Source organism: Dioscorea cayenensis, chromosome 14, assembly GCF_009730915.1.
Source record: "Dioscorea cayenensis subsp. rotundata cultivar TDr96_F1 chromosome 14, TDr96_F1_v2_PseudoChromosome.rev07_lg8_w22 25.fasta, whole genome shotgun sequence".
Lineage (NCBI taxonomy): Eukaryota > Viridiplantae > Streptophyta > Magnoliopsida > Dioscoreales > Dioscoreaceae > Dioscorea > Dioscorea cayenensis.
The window spans coordinates 19798168-19816137 of NC_052484.1; the positions used below are offsets into that span (position 1 = coordinate 19798168).

Genomic DNA, 17970 nt, shown 5'->3' on the forward strand with positions numbered 1-17970 from the left:
TTTAGAGTGATGCCCATACCCATAGGAGTTCATTGAAAACCCTGAAATCTAGTTCTAGCTAGCCCTATACCTCGTTTAGGATTGCATTGCATGTTTAAGTTAGGGTTTCCTTTGCTTTTCACTCACTTACTTTGTTGCTTGTGTGTGTTTGGTTGGTTAGGTGGTGAGGGCTCATCGCGAGACAAGGAGCTGGTGGCAGAGTAGCTTGCTTGTGATTTTCTCGCCTGAGTTGTCAGTAGGATTGGAGATTAATATTCTCTATATATATAGAATATTATTTGAAAATATCCATTGCTTTACTTGAGAGTTTTTCAATGGTTCTATAATTTTACATTGATGGTTTGATCGGTTTGGAAAATGAATACCATGCTATTGAATTATACATGAAACTTTTGATGCTTGAATGAATGTGTTTATGATTATATCTATATTTTAAGTTAAACTAAGTTATGAGGCTTTGGTTATTCAAACATGTTTCTAGCTTTCGTAATCGTGGAAATGACATTTATATTCCATATTTGAATGTTGTCCTGGATATGGCCTCAATGAGAGGTTATGCATGTATTGCATTGTTTTTGTTTGTGACATCATGTTGCAATAGACGGTTTTCATGGCCAGCCTGTTGAGGTGATGTGTAGACCGACTGAGTTATTGGTCAAGTTCAGGTTGGAGTGTAAAGTACCACCCGGTGGATTGATGGGTCAACGTCAAGGGCATGAGAAACTTGACGGCTCTGAACTTAGTTGCGGCCATAACTAGAGTTTAGAGAGATTTCTAGACCAGTACTTATTTCCTTACAATGCAAACTTCAAATTTTGTTAAAACAACCTATGTTTTTATTCAAAATAAACCTTGAGAGGTGATCTCTTATAAATTATTGGGAAAGTAATTGATTTGATGTTGAGTGTCATGTTTTATAGTTTAAAACTTGTATTTTGTTACTATTCATGAGTTTTGAATGTTGAAACGCTCATTTGAGCAAAAAGGATTCTTTTATGCTATCTATGGTTTACTTACCCTTGTGTATACTATTATATGCTGATATGTTCTAATCTTTTTGTGTTATGACAAAAGCCTAGCTTTGTAGTTTTTATCTATTATTTTGGTGTATTATAGTAGATTTATGCTAACCCACTCACTGAGTGACTTAGGTTACTCACCGTCTCCCTTCTTCCCAGGCGCTAATGGTCATTAGCGTGGTAGCGAGGTGAAGTGTTGGTCATTTATCATCTTTCTTTCTCATTTCCAATATCATGTATGTTGTCCTTTGAGCATGAACATGTTGTATAAGGACATGGATACACTAGTGTGTTTGAACTATATATGCTTGGTTTGCTTGCTTGTCTAGTTCTTGGAAACTTTGTTGTTCGTGTGACCAGCATATTTCATTGAACTCTTCTACTAGGTTATTATTTGGTTACTTCCCCTGTGCATATGTGTATTCTTTTTTTTTATATTTTGTTCAATATTGTTCATTCCAGGGATTTTGGTAGCCTTGCGGTGACTCAAGATTTGAGTGGGGTGAGTATCTCTCCTCTGCGTGGCAATTGTCACGTGCAAGGCCCTCAAGTTAAGGCGTGACAATCAATCTTAGTTTTAATTGAGGAGAAAATGATTTAGGGCTTTCATTCTGTAGCTTTAATCAAAGGAGACAGAGACCAACATCAAAGCTTCTTTGGTTAGTTTTCTGGCATAGAGACCTTATGTTTGATGATTTTGAATTTTTGTGTTTCTTTATTTGAGCCAATTTTATTTATATAATTTTGTTATCTTTTTCTAAGTTGATTGCTTGTAAATAAGATAAATCAATTAAAAAATATATGAACATCACCAATATTATTTGTTGTACTTTCATGTTTTTTTTTTTTCAATTTTTTAGCAATTTATAATACATCTTATATATATATATATATATATATGAGGTTGCGTATTCTATTCACGTTTTCAGATATCAACTTTAAGCAAGTTGATTGTTAACCCTTAGATCAAAAGCCAACTGTTTGGATCATTCATAGTTTTACTATGCTTATCAATAATAGCAATATAAAAAGTGGAATACACAGTATTTTAATATGAACCGTAGATCATAATCACAATAGTGACTGCATTTCTACTAGACCTGCAGTTGGAACACAAAAACGTAAATTAAACCCAAAGGACACCAAAAATCAGACAAGGTACCATGCTTGGATAATGTTGATGTCACTGTTCATGCACCCTATTTCTTTCTATCTCTCTCCTCTCATTCCTCTCTCCATCTTTTCAAAATCTGTGGGTGTTTTTGTGAACATCCCTAAATGATCTTTCTTTTATATATATATATGTATTTCATAATCAGGTTAACCCAGTTCAACCACTCATCCATGACCTAAGAGTTTTCCCAGGCAACTCCTACCCAAGTTTCAGAAAATTATTTTTTAGTTAAGGTATATTACCCTCTTCCAACAATATACATATATATAGACAAAGGTGACAAGCATCGTTAAAGGTACAAATAGGTACAGAGGCGTATAAATTACAATGACTTAATAGCCGTAGGGATTTATGGTGTTTGGTGGCTAACACACTAGGTAATAAAAGTTTGTTATATACATGAAAGATGATATATCAATAATCATAATCTCATAATGATAAATCTTAAGTCATGCAATTTTGGATGAGTGGAGAACACAACTCCTCCCATATAAAAACTGTATTAGGATCCATTAAAAATTAAATAAATAATACTCTATTTTATTGGAAACCGATATATAGTATCTAAACATTATTGGAGACCCACACAACTTCCTAATTGTCTAATCAACCAGGTGTTTACCCATCATACATACTCTTAAAAAGATAAGACCTCACATAAAATAAAATGAAAAATAAATATCAAAAACAATATCGTCCTTATTATTATTTCCCATATTTGAGGTACAATATTGTGTCTTGTTGAAATCTCTACGGAGGATTGACACAATTTATTATTTACAACGCTAGGGCTTACGTGTTATTTATGACGTCGTCCGGATGACGTCAGCACCTAGCCTAGCCGCGTGCATCTGCCATCTCCCATCTTCCTCTATATTTCACCCCAAATTTGAGCCCTAAATCATTCATACTATAATAATATTCAGTCTTCCCAAGTCTACCCTTTATCCTCTCTTCCATGTCTAACTAATGGCTGAACACCAGCTCTTATCCACCGGAATCCCTCACCGGACCTTACCGGAGACTTACATCCGGCAGGAATCTGACAGACCAAACTTCACCCGAGTCATCCATGATCACAACATACCTATCATAGACCTAAACTCACCTACCAAAGCTCAAATCATCTCCCAAATCCGTCATGCCTGCCAAACCTATGGTTTCTTCCAGGTCCTTCTTCTTCTTCATATTCTTCTCCAACATATTTATACTTTTTGACTTTCAAGAAAAGATTACTTACCCTACAAAGCTCTAACTCACTCAAGTGCTTAATTTTCTTGTTGTCTTAGGTTGTGAATCATGGTGTAGGGTTAGATTTAGTGGAGAAGATGATGACAATTGGTAAAGAGTTCTTCAAGCTCCCCATAGAGGAGAAGATGAGCTTATACTCTGATGATCCTGCAAAGAAGATGAGGTTATCCACAAGCTTTAATGTCCGGAAAGAGACTGTCCGTAACTGGAGGGATTACCTTCGTCTCCATTGTTACCCTTTGGAAAGATACACCCCTGATTGGCCTTCCAATCCTCCTCTTTTCAGGTCACCGACTGTTTACTGCTCTTGTTTTTGTTTTTGTTTTTTAAATTCTATTTATTTTTTTATTTAGTTTTTTTATATATTTTATGTTTAATAGTATTTATTTATTTATTTATTGTTAGTTTTAAATTTTTTTTAATACTATAATGGTAGTATTTTTAACATTTGTTTAAAAAAAAATACTACGTGCTGCATGCAAAAACTATATTAACTGTAGTAACTGTCATAAGAATAAATAAATAATACTATACAAATATGTTGAACTAAAATAATTTTCACAGATATGAATCGATGCATCCTATATGAAAAAAAAATTATATCTGTCAGAGTTTGACGTGTGTAGTCTGATTAAAAAAATAGTAAGAATTGACGTAAATAAATAAATAATATATCTGCTAAGATATATTTATATGTATGATTTGGATCTAATAAATTTTTAAGTATTTATAGGAATATAAAAGTTTAAATACTTTCAAGATTGTGGACAACTGCGTAATTCACGGGTTGTTTAATTTATATATAAAAAAATTGGATCAATAAATTTGCATTGACTTGACTTGTGGAGATGCTGAAAGTCTTTCTTTCCAGATATATTCCTTTGGTAGCAAATTCTTACATTATATTACATAAGCCATGACGATTTAGTTTGATCAAACCTATATATCAATATCTATATATATATATATATAGGTAATTATAATTAAATTTCTTTAGAGTTTATTTAAATTGTTTAAAAATATTTTTTTAAAAAAATTATTTTGTAGGGATGTGGTGAGTTCTTACTGTAAGGAAATAAGGCAGCTTGGTATGAGGCTGTTGGGTTTGATATCACTGAGCTTAGGTTTGGAGGAGGCCTACATTGAACAAGTCTTGGGAGAGCAAGAACAACACATGGCCATAAACTACTACCCTATATGCCCAGAGCCTGATCTCACTTATGGCCTTCCTGCCCATACTGACCCTAATGCTCTTACCATTCTTCTCCAAGACCCTCATGTTCCTGGTCTTCAGGTCTTTAAAGAAGGGCAATGGATTGCTGTCAATCCCCATCCCAATGCTTTTGTTATCAACCTTGGTGATCAATTACAGGTGATTAAGTTAAAATATTTGTTTAATTAACTGATTTCGTACTTTTTGTTATTGTAATCATCATCATTATTATTATTATTATTATTATTATTATTATTATTATGTGATTGTAGGCATTGAGTAATGGGAAATATAAAAGTGTGTGGCATAGAGCAGTGGTAAATTCTGGGAAGGAGAGGATGTCAGTGGCTTCATTCTTGTGTCCTTGTAACACTGCACTAATTAGTCCACCAAAAAAGCTCATTGAAGATGGATCTCCAGCTGTTTACAGGAGTTTCACTTATGATGAGTATTATAAGAAGTTTTGGAGCAGGAATTTGGATCAGGAACACTGCTTGGAACTCTTTAAAAACTAGCTTTAATTTATGTGATCTGCCAATTCTTGCTTCTTCTTTTTAGTAGTGTCTTTTTTTTTTAATGGGGCTAGCTGGTATTAATATTATGCTATGGGATTTAATGAAGACAATTCAGATTAACGTATATCATATTAAATTGTCTAGCCAAGGGTTTTTAGGACTTATATAAGTACTGTATCTTGTATAATTATGTCCTAAATGATGTTTTTATTTATTTATTTGTTGTTATTATTGTGATTATGGATCATGGTGTGGACATGTACTCTATATTTAGACAGTTGGCATGTACCCTACACTATAAATAAAGCTATTTTTAACAGTTTTTATAAATTGTTGTTTTAAATATTTATAAATTTAAAGTTATTTGCATTCTTTTTGGAAATAACTTTAAAGTAAAACTAAGCTTTTAAAAATAAAACAAAATTAGGATTTAAATTATTAAATATGAAAAATAATTAAAATGGAATGAATAAATTTAAACTTGTTCCTAAGAAAGTGGTGGTGGTAAATCAAGAATGGAATGAATTAGTGTGATCTCAGAATCATTTACTTTATTTACTTTTAGGACTATCAAATTTGAATATTTTAAGATTGATTGTTTGTTTTGTTTTTGTTTTTGTTTGTTTTTTCATGGGAAAGGTATACTAGACAATCTTCCTTTTTTTTTAAGAATTCCAATATGAGCTTTAACTTTGCCGTCCTTTTTGATACTATGCATTCAACGAGTAGTGGTTTATAATAATTAGATTATGCTTTTTAGGTTTCTTTTATAAAGCTAAGAAATTCGATGACTTTGCTATTCGCTATTCTCTTTTTAGCCCGCTCATTAAGACACAGTGTTTTTCTTTCTCATTATCATTATCTTAGTAATTCAAGATGGCGATTCCACCTTTTTCTAATGAGAACAATAGTTGATAGATATATAACGATAAATCTTTAACTGAAGATATTTAGAGTTTCACAACATCCAATGGGCACAATCAAGGAAATAATCTCTACTATGTTATACCCACTTTTGGCATTGCTCTTTCTTTCTTGGAGTTTGGTATAAGATTTTTGGCCACACCGCTGAATGGGGGTGATTACGAAAGGTGATACTTGCATTTGTTTATGGGCTTTTTAATTTAAGTCATTTTATGGGTTCTCATCATTGGATCGAAGCTAGAGATGTCGGGTGCCTCCCCACATTTGGAAGTGTGCCTATTCCCAAGAAATAAACTTGCTCATGTGGTTGGTCTGGAATAGCAAAATTCTCATTTTAAGAAATTAATCTAGCGGTTAAAAAAATGTAACAAACTCTTAATTGCTACTTGCATTATCTATCATTGCCCAATTGAATAAGTTGATCAATTGAATAAGTTGATCATTTTTTTCCTCTAGTGCCTTTTTACTTGACAAATTTGGGCGTATGACATCACCTTCTAGAGTTGTCTAATTCACCTAGCTCTTTTGGTAACCTTTAAGGACCTTGGAGAAAGAATCTTCAAGGCTCACTAAAGAAAACTAAAGACTTTGTTGCTAGAATTATTATCAGAAATACATGGGTTGTTTGAAACAATTACATTTTTAACTCCACAATGGCATAAATATCAACATCCTTACACATAATTAATCATATGTATATATATATTTCCCGGGTTTGCACAACTCTTGATTAAAAAAGAATCAAATTAGAGGATTTAGTAAATATTGTTAAAGGCAATTTGGAGTTTTTGAGATCTAGTGAAGTATAGGCAAGAGATCTCGGAGAATCATCATTTTTTAGGGGCTTAGCAAATTTATTGTTGTTCCGGTTAATGCCACTTAGAGAGAAGACTCTATCTCATCTACTCTTTAGTGTCCCCTATGTGTTGCTTCTTTTTGTTCTTTAAAGTCGTATTTGTTGTTGTTTTGTAAAATTTGCACTCATATGAGAGTTGTAGTTTTTCTTTCTTATCTATTTATGTAGTTTTCGGACTTTTTTTTATGTTCTCTTTTAATATATGTGCATTATCTATTTCTAAGAAAAAATTTACCCATAAATAAACATATGTTATATACTTTTCATGAACCATGCATTATTATAAATATTTATAAATTTAAAGTTATCTATAATATTTCTAAATAATTAAAAATAATTTTGCACCAAGTCAATTATTTAATTTTGAATCCATCCCAGGGCTACCATAGACTGCATAAAGACACTCCACACGCCCAATGCACATTGAAACTAAGTTCCTTTTAAACCTCGAAATGCAAACCCTAAAAAGAGGCCAACAAAAGGGCCGGTTAACTAGATATAAAAAAGCCAAGCATCCTCTGTCAATCATTTAAAACCAAGCATTCCTTCCCAAAAATATACATATGCATACAACAAGGAGTGGCGCACACTACTCTGCACCGCTAACATGAGACGGCTCACTACAGGTCCACAATCGCAACACTGTGGAGTGTGGACCACTCTCCTCTCTCTCTCTCTGTGTGTCTGTTTCCGTACTTGCACGTTCTCTTTTATCATCTCAACTGGTGTTTATGCAGCAAAAAATCTGGTGCACAGAACTTGCAATCTCATCCGCAGACCCAAGCCTGCACTCTTCTTCCATCTATCCATGCAAACAATTACCAATCCTCACTCTGTAAGACTGTAACTAATCCAAACTATATGTACATACATACATACATACTTCCAATATAAAGAGTATACCTTGAGGTTGAGAGAGTAGAATATGGAGTTTGAGCTGAGGGAAGTGACGTTGAGGTGTTGCACAGTGAACCTGAGCTCTTCAAGCGCTGCAATGACTCTAACCAGTTGCCCTGGCCACCGAGGTGATAGAACCTTAAGGTTTACATGCCCCTGCACCAACGAAGCCTCCACTTCCACCCTATGAGCACCTTCTCCGGTGAACTGGGGTGAGATGAAGAAGAACCCAGCCGGAGTTAAACTTGAGCTTGAACTCTTCTTCTCAGCATGAAGAGTGAGAAGGAGCTGCTCTAGTTCTTTCACGAACTCAATGGCACCAGCCACCACCGAGGCCTGATCACCACGTTGCACGTACATGGGTGGCATGAGTGAGCGCAGTGCAGCGAGGTGGTCGTTCATCAGCCGGCGTCGGTTACGCTCCACAGTGATGTGTGTCTTTCTCTGGTTGTCAATGCACGTCGTTGGACATGACCTCTTCTTGCACTTCTTCTTCTTCTTCTCTTCATCTCCATCTTCATCTCCTCTTGTTTGCATTGCACTCTGTAGTAACTCAAGTAATGGGATTTCCTTTATCCATGTCCTTGAATTCTCTCAGGAGCTTTAAATGCAGAACATTAATGTCGTGTTGCTCTGAGTGACAGGGAAGAGTGAAAGAGCTAATGCTCACTCCTCCCGAGCATCATTACAGGCTGGCAAGACTTGTTCAGCAGCTCAGACAACCTCTTCTTCTGGGGATTCTCCCTTCTCTCTCTCTCTCTCTCTCTCTGGTCCCCTATCTTACTTTCATGTAAAGTTGATATCTGGATTATAAAACTAAAAGCGTGTTTATTTACATCCATCATATGATATTAAGATTTTTCCTTAAAAAGTGAGTATAGTTATCAACTTTTCTTCATTAATTTATAAATGGTATAAAATACAAAATCACATAAAAAAATATATATATATATATATATCTAAAAGGAGATGCTACCCCATATCCAAAGAAGAACCATTCATGTTGGTTTGTGACCATAATACTATCACACACTATCCTGAAGGTACCCTAATGAGTGGTCAGCTGCCAACTTCCTCTTTATCACAATCAGATAAGAGTGTCTCGTTCTCTCTCTCTCTCTCTCTGTGACAGATTTTAAGCTGCAACCCTGTGATTTCTCTCTTCCAAGTTTCAATCCATGGCTTCAACTGCTTGTGCTCTCACTTCCCCAGCTCTGGCGGACAGCCGTGTCCCTGCAGCCCGTTCCAAATCACCTATAGCCATTGGCCTCCCTTCTCTACCTCCACTTCCTAATGTGGCTTCTCAGGGGACCTCCAGAATCTCTGGTTTCTCTCGTATATGTTCTCTTTCTTTCTCACCTTTTTATGCATTTATTAGTTAATGACTTTATTTATATTTTTTTATCATTTTGGTCATTGAAACAGCCAAAAGGCTTGCACAGAATGTTGTTGCCATGGCCACTGGAGAAGCACCAGCTCAAGTTGCAACTCAGCTTCCAGAATTTGTTAAAACTATTCAAGAAGCTGTATGCCATCTGTATTCATCTATTTGTGTTTTTTTTTACTTTGATTTTAAGGGAGTTTAATATTTTCTTTTTCCCTTTTTTTTTTGTGTGTTTGTTTAGTGGGATCAAGTTGAAGATAAATATGCAGTAAGTTCACTTGCATTTGCTGCTGCTGTTGGGCTCTGGGGCTCTGCCGGGATGATCTCGGTAAACTATTTGTCTGGCATTATGATCAAATAAGTATTGTGAAGTATTCATTTGCTGAGAGAACAAATGGTTGTATGAACTCACATTTTCATATGGATTCTCTATAGGCCATTGATAGGCTTCCTGTTGTTCCTGGAGTTCTTGAACTTGTAGGAATTGGATATTCAGGGGTGAGTCACTCATGCTTTGCTTCATTGCTTGTGTTTATTTTATTTATTTATTTATTATTATTATTTTATTTTTTGACAGTAACGCCAAACACAATCACAAAAAGATAAATAATGCATAAGTTTCGATCATTTAATAATTATTATAAAAAAATTATTAATTTAGTCAAATATTATATAAGATAATTAAAATTTCATCATCCCACGTCCAGCATGACATAAATAGCACAAATTAATTTTATTTTAGTTTTTTTTAAAAATTAATAAATCACATGCGCAGCATTACTAACTAGACAAGACAACCCCTACCTATTATTTTGGGTAGTCACATCCATAGTGGATCAGTAGGTGTAGAGATTTGATCTTGTGTGGCGTAGTACTATAACAGTAATGATAATTCAATATTCCCAAACCTTAGGTACTATGCATAATATTTTTCAAATGAGTGTGGTGGGTCTTTTGCAGAAGGAATTGTATCCTTCTCCTCTAAAATTGTATGATATAATAATATATTAATTCTGTATAGTTTTTATAAATCTTTTGGTCATGCATGTAGTGAATTTTAATTGTTCATGTGGTGTCTAATGACCGAGTTAATAAATTTTAAAAGATCGATAAACCATTGTAAATATTATATCTATATAATTGCCTATTCTTTAACAAACTCTTAAGTGGGAACGTTTGTCGACATCTATTGTATAAAAAAAAAATCATAATTTTTTTCATAATATTATGACAACATTGTTGACTACTAACGATCCTATTTAAAAATAAGGTATAATATCAGAATTGGTCCCTCTACTTTTCTCTCTCTTCTTTTTTGGTCCTTCTACTCAGAAATGCACTCCACTAATCTTTCTACTCATTAAAAATGACCAAGTTTAGTCTCTATATCTTTAATCTCTTCACATCTACTCCCTCTATATTTGAAAAATACAATTAAATAATTAGCCTATTTTAATGTAGAAGAGACTAAATAGAACCATTTTCAAAAGTAGAGATACTATTTTGGATCATTTCTGAGTAGAGAAAACAAAAGACAAAAGTAAAAGGACCAATTCAGATATTATACCTAAAAATAATTCTGACTTCTTTCTTAATTCATTTATGCAAGGCAATATGTGCAAGTAGCTTGTTATCAAAACCAAGAAGCACAACATTTTGTGTTGTTCTTAGACTAAATTTTATTCTCAAATTCAGAATAAAATTCAATGCATTCACAGAATGTCTTTTTGACAATAAGATCTTTGTCAGTGGTAACTTGTTTTTATATGTTGTTTGTGCAGTGGTTTGCATACCAGAATCTGGTTTACAAGCCCGACAGGTAAAACAGTAAACTTATGATCATCTGGTTATGTTGAGAATTATTGCAATTATTCATAATAAGATACTCTATTTACTGCATTAAAGAGGTTTATTTGTGTGTGTGTGTATTTCAGGGAAGCTTTGCTTGTGAAAATTAAGTGCCTCTACCGTGACATAATTGGAAGCAGCTGATAGAGTTATGCCATGCATTGGAATATATGTTTCCATTGATGTAAACTCTTCCGCACTTGGGAAACTATTTTCCAGAGGAGCATAGTAATATGATCTTTTTTTTTTTTCCTCCTAGTACTATACAAATATATAAGCTTCTAACCAAGAATATCTTTCTTATGCATCAAATTGTCACCTTTCTTTGTCCATGTATATGATTATTTCCCAAGATCTGGAATGGATAACAAAAGAGAAGAAAATAGGAAGATGCTGAAACATGATAAGAAAAAAATTATGGTTTACATAAACATCAGCAGAGCCCATGTCTATAAATTGGAAGCTGGCCATGAGAAACAAACAAGTTTATTTATTTATTATTTGGAAAAACAAACTGTAATGATTGCAAATAAACTAACCCCTTTAGTCCCACATCGGCTATGAGATGGACTCTTTGTTATAACCAGGGTTTACTATAGATTCCTTTAGCCCATTGCTATAGATTTTCAGCCCAAAACTGTAGCAGTCTGATCCTGTAGCAAACCGGTTCTGTAGCAACCTGTTCCTGTAGAAGCCCGGTTTGGTAGAGGTCTGTTACTGTAGCAGCCCGAGTTCTCTTAAAACCTATCTTCTTCTTTTCTTCTTCTTCTTCTTCTTCTTCCCTACTTGGCCGAACCCTTCCCTCTTCCTAAATTCTTTTCCGGCGAGATTTTCCGGCGGGATTCTTGTCCTCTTCCTTCCTTCCTCACTCTTGAACTTGGTAAGCTTGGATTTATGGTTTTATACCGTATTTATTCTTGTATTTTTCTTGTTTTAGTTTTCTTTTTAAAACCTAGAATTTCTCCTTGGATTTGCATGTTTATAGGTTTAAATTGAAGCCTTTGACTTGTTGATCTTGTGTGAGAATGTTTGTGATGAAATTTCTTGAATTGGTGTTGTAAATTTGGAGAAAATCTTAGTTTTAAGGTCGGGTTTCTCATGTAGCAATTCCGAGGTTACTTGTAGCACCGGCAATCTTTTAGTTGTTTCTTTTGATTTCTTTTGGATTAGATTGAAGCTAAAAACCCCTAGAAACTCATTGGGAACCTTTTAAACCTAGTTTTGAGCCAATCCTAGGATCGAATTAGGGTTGTTTGTTAGAAAAACTTAGGGTTTTTCTTGTTTGTTTTGTTTTTTTGTTAAATTTTTGTTGTATTTTTGTTATGCTTTTGGCAAGGGAGAAGAAGTCTTGGATCGAGGCAAAGGCTTAGCCGAGGAGTAGGTTGCGAGGAAGACAAATTTCCTTTTCTGTGAGTGGAATTATTTAGCATAGCTTTATTAGAAGAATGCCAATAGCTATATATATATATATATATATATATATATATATATGCATTTCATGTTTTAAGTAAGTTTTATTGATTTATACTTGTTTGGTAATTTGGTGAATGATAATTATTGTTGAGGCAAATCTTGGATGTCTCTTTTGGCTTTTGTTTTGTTATCGTGGAAATTGTGATTGATATATGTATCCATGAGTTTGTGAAATCTTTATTTTTTGTTTGAAACTTGAGTTTTGTTATGGAAATCTTTGATTTGGTGAAATCCTAGGCTTGAAACAAATTTTTGGATTGTTGAAAAGGAAAAAGGATTTCCATGTTGTTGCTTGTGTTGGGACTTGCAAATTATTTTTGTGTTAAAAAGTTTGGGCTTTGCTTATGTGTTTATCTTGTCCTCGTGCAAATGGCAGGGTATTCTTGATTTATGATCATGGATGGATATTGTACTCCGAGTGGAGTTGTATTTTATTGTGGTGATTGTTTTGGTGATATCCTCTGCGAGTGGCGGTCTTCACGACCGACCCCTATTGAGGTGGCGTGTCGGCCAGCTGATTACTACGAGGGGCCGTTCGGTGGGAGTGTAGAGCCCTCGACCCGGATATTCATCGAGTGGCCGGGAGTCACCAACCGGTGAGCTCGATGGGTCAACGTCGAGGGCATGAGTACCTGGCGGCTCCCGAACTCAGCCATGGCCACGGCGAAGGTTTAGAGAGTTTTCTGAACTATGTTATGTTGGGTGAGTGTTGGGTATTGTGTTTATTTATTTCAAACCCATGATATTTTTGTTGTTTTACTTGTATTTAAAAACCATGCTTTTATGATTTTTTTGTGTTGTAAACCCTAGTTGGGGTAAAAAGAGTTTTCTTGGTATTATTATGTTTTTTTAATTCTCTTGAAGGCTTCTATTATATGTAATAATGTTTCTAAACTTGTATTACTTTTGGTAAAGCATTTATTTTGATGATTCATTGTCATTATTATTATTATTTGCTGTTGGTGTATTTTTTTCTGCTAAAGTTCTGCTAACCTCCCCTCACTGAGTAACTTGAGTTACTCATCCCTCTTTCTTTCTCCCGGGTCATTGCGGGTAGTAGGTGTGGCCAGTGTGGCAGTCAGTCTCGGGCATTTACTACTATTCTATCATCTGTTGTATTTCCTTCAGTTCATGTATGTTGTTGTTGTCATGGAACATGTTATAAGACCCTATGGATCCACTAGTGTGTAGAAAAACTTGTTGCATGGTTTAGTATTTAAATACTCTTAAACTTACGTGTATTACCATTTCCCTCTTGTTGTTAGGGTTGTTTCACTGTGTATTTTTGTGAACCTCTATATTTTTACATGATCCTATTGTTGTTGTTGTTGTTGTTGTTGTTATTGTTACTGTCGTTGTGTAACATTGTTTTCTTTCATTCTATATCTGCGATATGTATATTGTTGAATTCAGGGTGTGTTGATTAGCCTTGCGGCATCACGAGGGGTTGAGTGGCGGGGTATCCCTCCTCGGGATTGCTGCTGCGATTGTCGCGTCCCGTGGGCCCGCGGGTCGGGGCGTGACACTCCTTGTGTGCATATAAGTGGTGGGACGTCGCCCGCAGCTGGAGCCGGTCTTTGGTGACACGCTCTCGCTCAGCCACTTGTGTGCATATGATGGTGCTTTTCGTTTGAAAGTCGATGTGGGGCGCGACTCGTCGAGGGTTCGATCGGGTCTGTGGCCGCGAGGGTTCGACCAGTCGGTCGGGTGCGCTGAGGGTCCGAGTGAAGTGCCACGGTGAAAGTACTTATTGGTCGAGCCGGATTAGCCAGGGGATCGACGAGGCGTCGATGTCTTGGTCGGTGGGGTAATGTAATGATTGCAAATGAACTAACCCCTTTAGTTCCACATCGGCTATGAGATGGACTCTTTGTGTGCATATAAGTGGTGAGCATCCTTTATCACTAGGCCGGTCTGTGGAGTTGTGGATCCCACCGTGTGTGTTGTGTGTGGGTTGGGTGAGGGGCTGACCAACGAAGGGTTCCCGACAGTCTGGTGAGCTTAGCTGGGGTGTGAGTGAAGTGTCGTTAAGTGAAACGTACCTGCCCCACCATGCCATAGGGTTGGGGCTACCCCTACCCTATAGGCCGGTCTTTTGGTGACACGCTCTCCTCACCACTTGTGTGCATTACATTGGTTGTAATGATTGCAAATGAACTAACCCCTTTAGTCCCACATCGGCTATGAGATGGACTCTTTTGTAGTGCGTATAAGTGGTGAGCGTCCTTCGCCGCTAGGGTCGGGTCTTTTTGGTGACACGCTCCTCGCCACTTGTGTGCATATGATGGTGCTTTCGTTTGAGTCGATGTGGGACCGCACTCGTCGAGGTTCGGTCAGGGTCTGTGGCCGCGAGAGGGTTCGACCAGGGAGGGTTCGACCCAGTTGGTTGGGCTGCTTTGGGGTCCGAGTGAAGTGCCACGAGTGAAATCTTGTTGGTCGGCGGCGGATGCCTGGGGCCCAGCGAGGGCGTCAGTGTCTTGATCGGTGGGGTAATGTAATGATTGCAAATGAACTAACCCCTTTAGTCCCACATCGGCTATGAGATAGACTCTTTGGGTGTATATAAGTGGTGAGCATATAGTTGGTTTGGTAACACAAACCAACTGAACTAACTTAACAAATGAAAGACAATAATGTTACTAATAATAATAGACACCAAACAACCTATGTTCTAATTATCTACGATGAGACAAGGAAGTCCAGAATTAGAACATTTCACAGGCTTCAGCAAGTTTGGGGTGAATGGAACACCGGTTGGAGGAAGCCAATGATCTCCATTGATGAAGTTCCTCACTGTAAATTGCATTACATCTTTTGCAGTCACATTCCTTTTGTACCCTTTCCAACGAAGACGCTTTGCACTGCTTGATCCTGGACATTGATTGCCAAATTCCTTGTAATCCAAAGTATTGTTATAGCTTGCCAGTCCAGGCCACTCAAGCCAACCAGATGGATCAATCACCCTGTCAATGTATAACTGCATGACAATTGTTCTGGAGCACTACTTCCATGGTCTTCCAAGATAACACGGTACTGATTCTGGCACAAAACCACAGCCTGCAGTTTTTTTGCAATCATGGATAACAATGGCCATCTTCGAGTTTGGTTTGATTCCTGACCGGGTGACGAAACTTAATGATGCGTTTTTGTAACATCATTGCAGCATCTCCAAAGATGAAATCAATAGTTCCATTTATGTCACCTTCTCAGGAAGAACTGTCTGCAATGGCAGAATCAAGGGGGGCTAGCAGGGGTTCAACCCCCTTAACGCCGATGAGACCCCCTTGACGATGAATTGCTTATGGTGAAGCACTGAAGCCTCTCCGGAATAATGGTAAGCTATGAATGAAACTAACGAAGCAAAACAAAATGATTTAAATCAGTTAAGTGCTTAATTATTAATTAATTAATAGTTTTCATAGAGAGAAAAAAAAGTGCATGATTATCATTGGAATGCTCCCATTTAAAGTATGACAGATTCACCTGACCACACATAAGATGAGACAAACACCATTGGTCCATTGTATTATAAATTTATAAATTATAATCACAATTAATCTATTAATTATTCATTTATTCAATGTCAAATTATATTTATAGGTAATATATCTTCATTATTGAGACAATAATGTACTTTCAATATTGTCATAAAATTGAATAGTTGCATCTTCATTATTTAAACAATAATTAATAAATCTTCATTATTGTGACAATAATGAGAAAAAAATACATTTTTATTATTATCCTAACTTTTTCACATGGTTACTCATGTGTAAACAGGGAGGCAAGTTATATATATATATATATATATATATATATTACACACATAACACATTGACACACAGACAGAATATAACTTATAAAGACCAAAAAAAGGTGGGATATAGGAAACATGAGTAAGTCTTTAAATCCAAAGCTGTGTGATTGAAACTAGTAGGTACGAACTATGTTGAAAATATATCGGCCATAAGAAACATTATAATCACAGAAGTGATGTTACCTTGTATGAACTGGAAAAAGAGATACTGAGGACATGACCAAAAATCTTTGATTCTTTTTGTTTATCAAAATCATCATTACTTGTACTTTTTTTGCCTATCTATCAATCATGCATGCAATTGCTTCATGTATAAACTAAAAGAGCAAACATCATTACTAAGAATATACCTTAACTACAACAGACACCTCTTAAACTGAAAAATGACATAGTGACCTCAAAAATAGTACTTTATTACTTGGATACAACAATCATCCAAAAAGAACTTATCTTGGTCCTATTGTTTTTTCTAATTGGACACAACCCTCATCCAGGAAGAATGTGGCTTACCATGAAATTAGATTACCAACCAGCAATTCTGGAGGGTTGGCAAGTGGTATCGGTGATATAAACCATGAGCAATCAACAAGTCCTAAACTAGGGAATATGCCCATATAGGGAAAAGAAATCTAATTTGGGAACAAATCATTGAACATCCATAAAGTGAAAAGCAGAATCAAAATTGTCTTAGAAATTAATAGCAACCATACCCACAACTTTTCAGCTTCTTCCCTATCCATTGTAAGCTGCTTTTGAAACTTGTATAGAGTAATCAACTTTCTGTCCCTGACAATAAAAGTAAGCTAAAAATTAAAATGACTGGAGATATGATTACTCACTAGAAGGATAATATAACATAGGAAAAATGTATGAAATAATGACCATCATGTCTTAGTTGAACTTCTTGGCCTTCAAATTAGAGCATCCAACTCCCTGGTCTATAAGCAAAATCCTTTTAAAGACGCAAGTAAACCAGAAGCGAAGTGAACCTGTTTGTAAACAACAATAATAACTTCTTTTTTTTTAAAGAACCTCAAGGAGGCTATTTATTCAAGAAAAGGATAAAAAACTACAAGCGAAAAGAAGAAACTACAATGAAGTAACAACAAGAACAAAGGGAAAGAACTAAGACAAAGAGGCAGCTAGTACAAGATTAGAAAGCAAAGCCTGAATTGACAAAAGACTTCATAAGCCAGTGAGGCAACTCACGACTGACGAGGAAGAGGTTAAGATTTGAGTAATTATATCCAAGAGTAGCGAGCTTGCTAGCAGGGGACATCCAGGATCTGGGAATACTGTGAATGCGAGGCCCTTCATGCAGTTCCAGGAGGGCGCGAAGCTTGGACAGTTGATGGTTGTATCTCCAGGATGTAGTGGGCTCCGGGCTATTGATGCAGATGCAGGCCGTGTGATTATCCCGAAAGATGTGCTGAACTCGATGATGAGTCTACAGAGCAACTTGCAGCGCGACTTCGAGAGCGAACATGTCATCAGAGGAGGTAGAATCCATGGGTTGGGAGAGACAACCTGCAAAAGAGACAATGCAATTAGAATTGGACAGAAAGAAACCAATAGAACGTACCTGAGTATTCTGGCTGA

At 36.0% G+C, this 17970-nt stretch overlaps 3 protein-coding genes across 4 annotated transcripts; 2 read left to right on the plus strand and 1 right to left on the minus strand.

Moving 5' to 3' along the window:
• The first annotated feature begins 3091 nt into the window (after positions 1–3091).
• LOC120275162 (flavanone 3-dioxygenase 2-like) lies at positions 3092–5386 on the plus strand. The gene is made up of 4 exons (XM_039281668.1): positions 3092–3363; positions 3483–3730; positions 4492–4816; positions 4930–5386. Exons 1-4 carry the CDS (start codon positions 3163–3165, stop codon positions 5170–5172), a joined length of 1017 nt encoding a protein of 338 aa, XP_039137602.1. The 5' UTR covers positions 3092–3162; the 3' UTR covers positions 5173–5386.
• Positions 5387–7380: 1994 nt separating this feature from the next.
• LOC120276278 (transcription factor bHLH57-like) lies at positions 7381–8578 on the minus strand. Its single transcript, XM_039283004.1, has 2 exons — positions 7856–8578; positions 7381–7754 (listed from the first exon to the last, which is right to left on the minus strand). The coding sequence occupies exons 1-2, from the start codon at positions 8384–8386 to the stop codon at positions 7671–7673; spliced, it is 615 nt and encodes a 204-aa protein (XP_039138938.1). The 5' UTR covers positions 8387–8578; the 3' UTR covers positions 7381–7670.
• Positions 8579–8884: 306 nt separating this feature from the next.
• On the plus strand, positions 8885–11411 carry LOC120275367 (protein CURVATURE THYLAKOID 1B, chloroplastic-like). 2 transcript variants are annotated; one of them, XM_039281910.1, is made up of 6 exons: positions 8885–9184; positions 9275–9375; positions 9475–9561; positions 9669–9731; positions 11015–11052; positions 11168–11411. In XM_039281910.1, the coding sequence occupies exons 1-6, from the start codon at positions 9028–9030 to the stop codon at positions 11223–11225; spliced, it is 504 nt and encodes a 167-aa protein (XP_039137844.1). In that variant the 5' UTR covers positions 8885–9027; the 3' UTR covers positions 11226–11411. The 2 variants fall into 2 exon arrangements, with proteins under 2 accessions (XP_039137844.1, XP_039137845.1); XM_039281911.1 differs by having other exon boundaries at positions 8885–9175.
• Positions 11412–17970: the final 6559 nt, after the last annotated feature.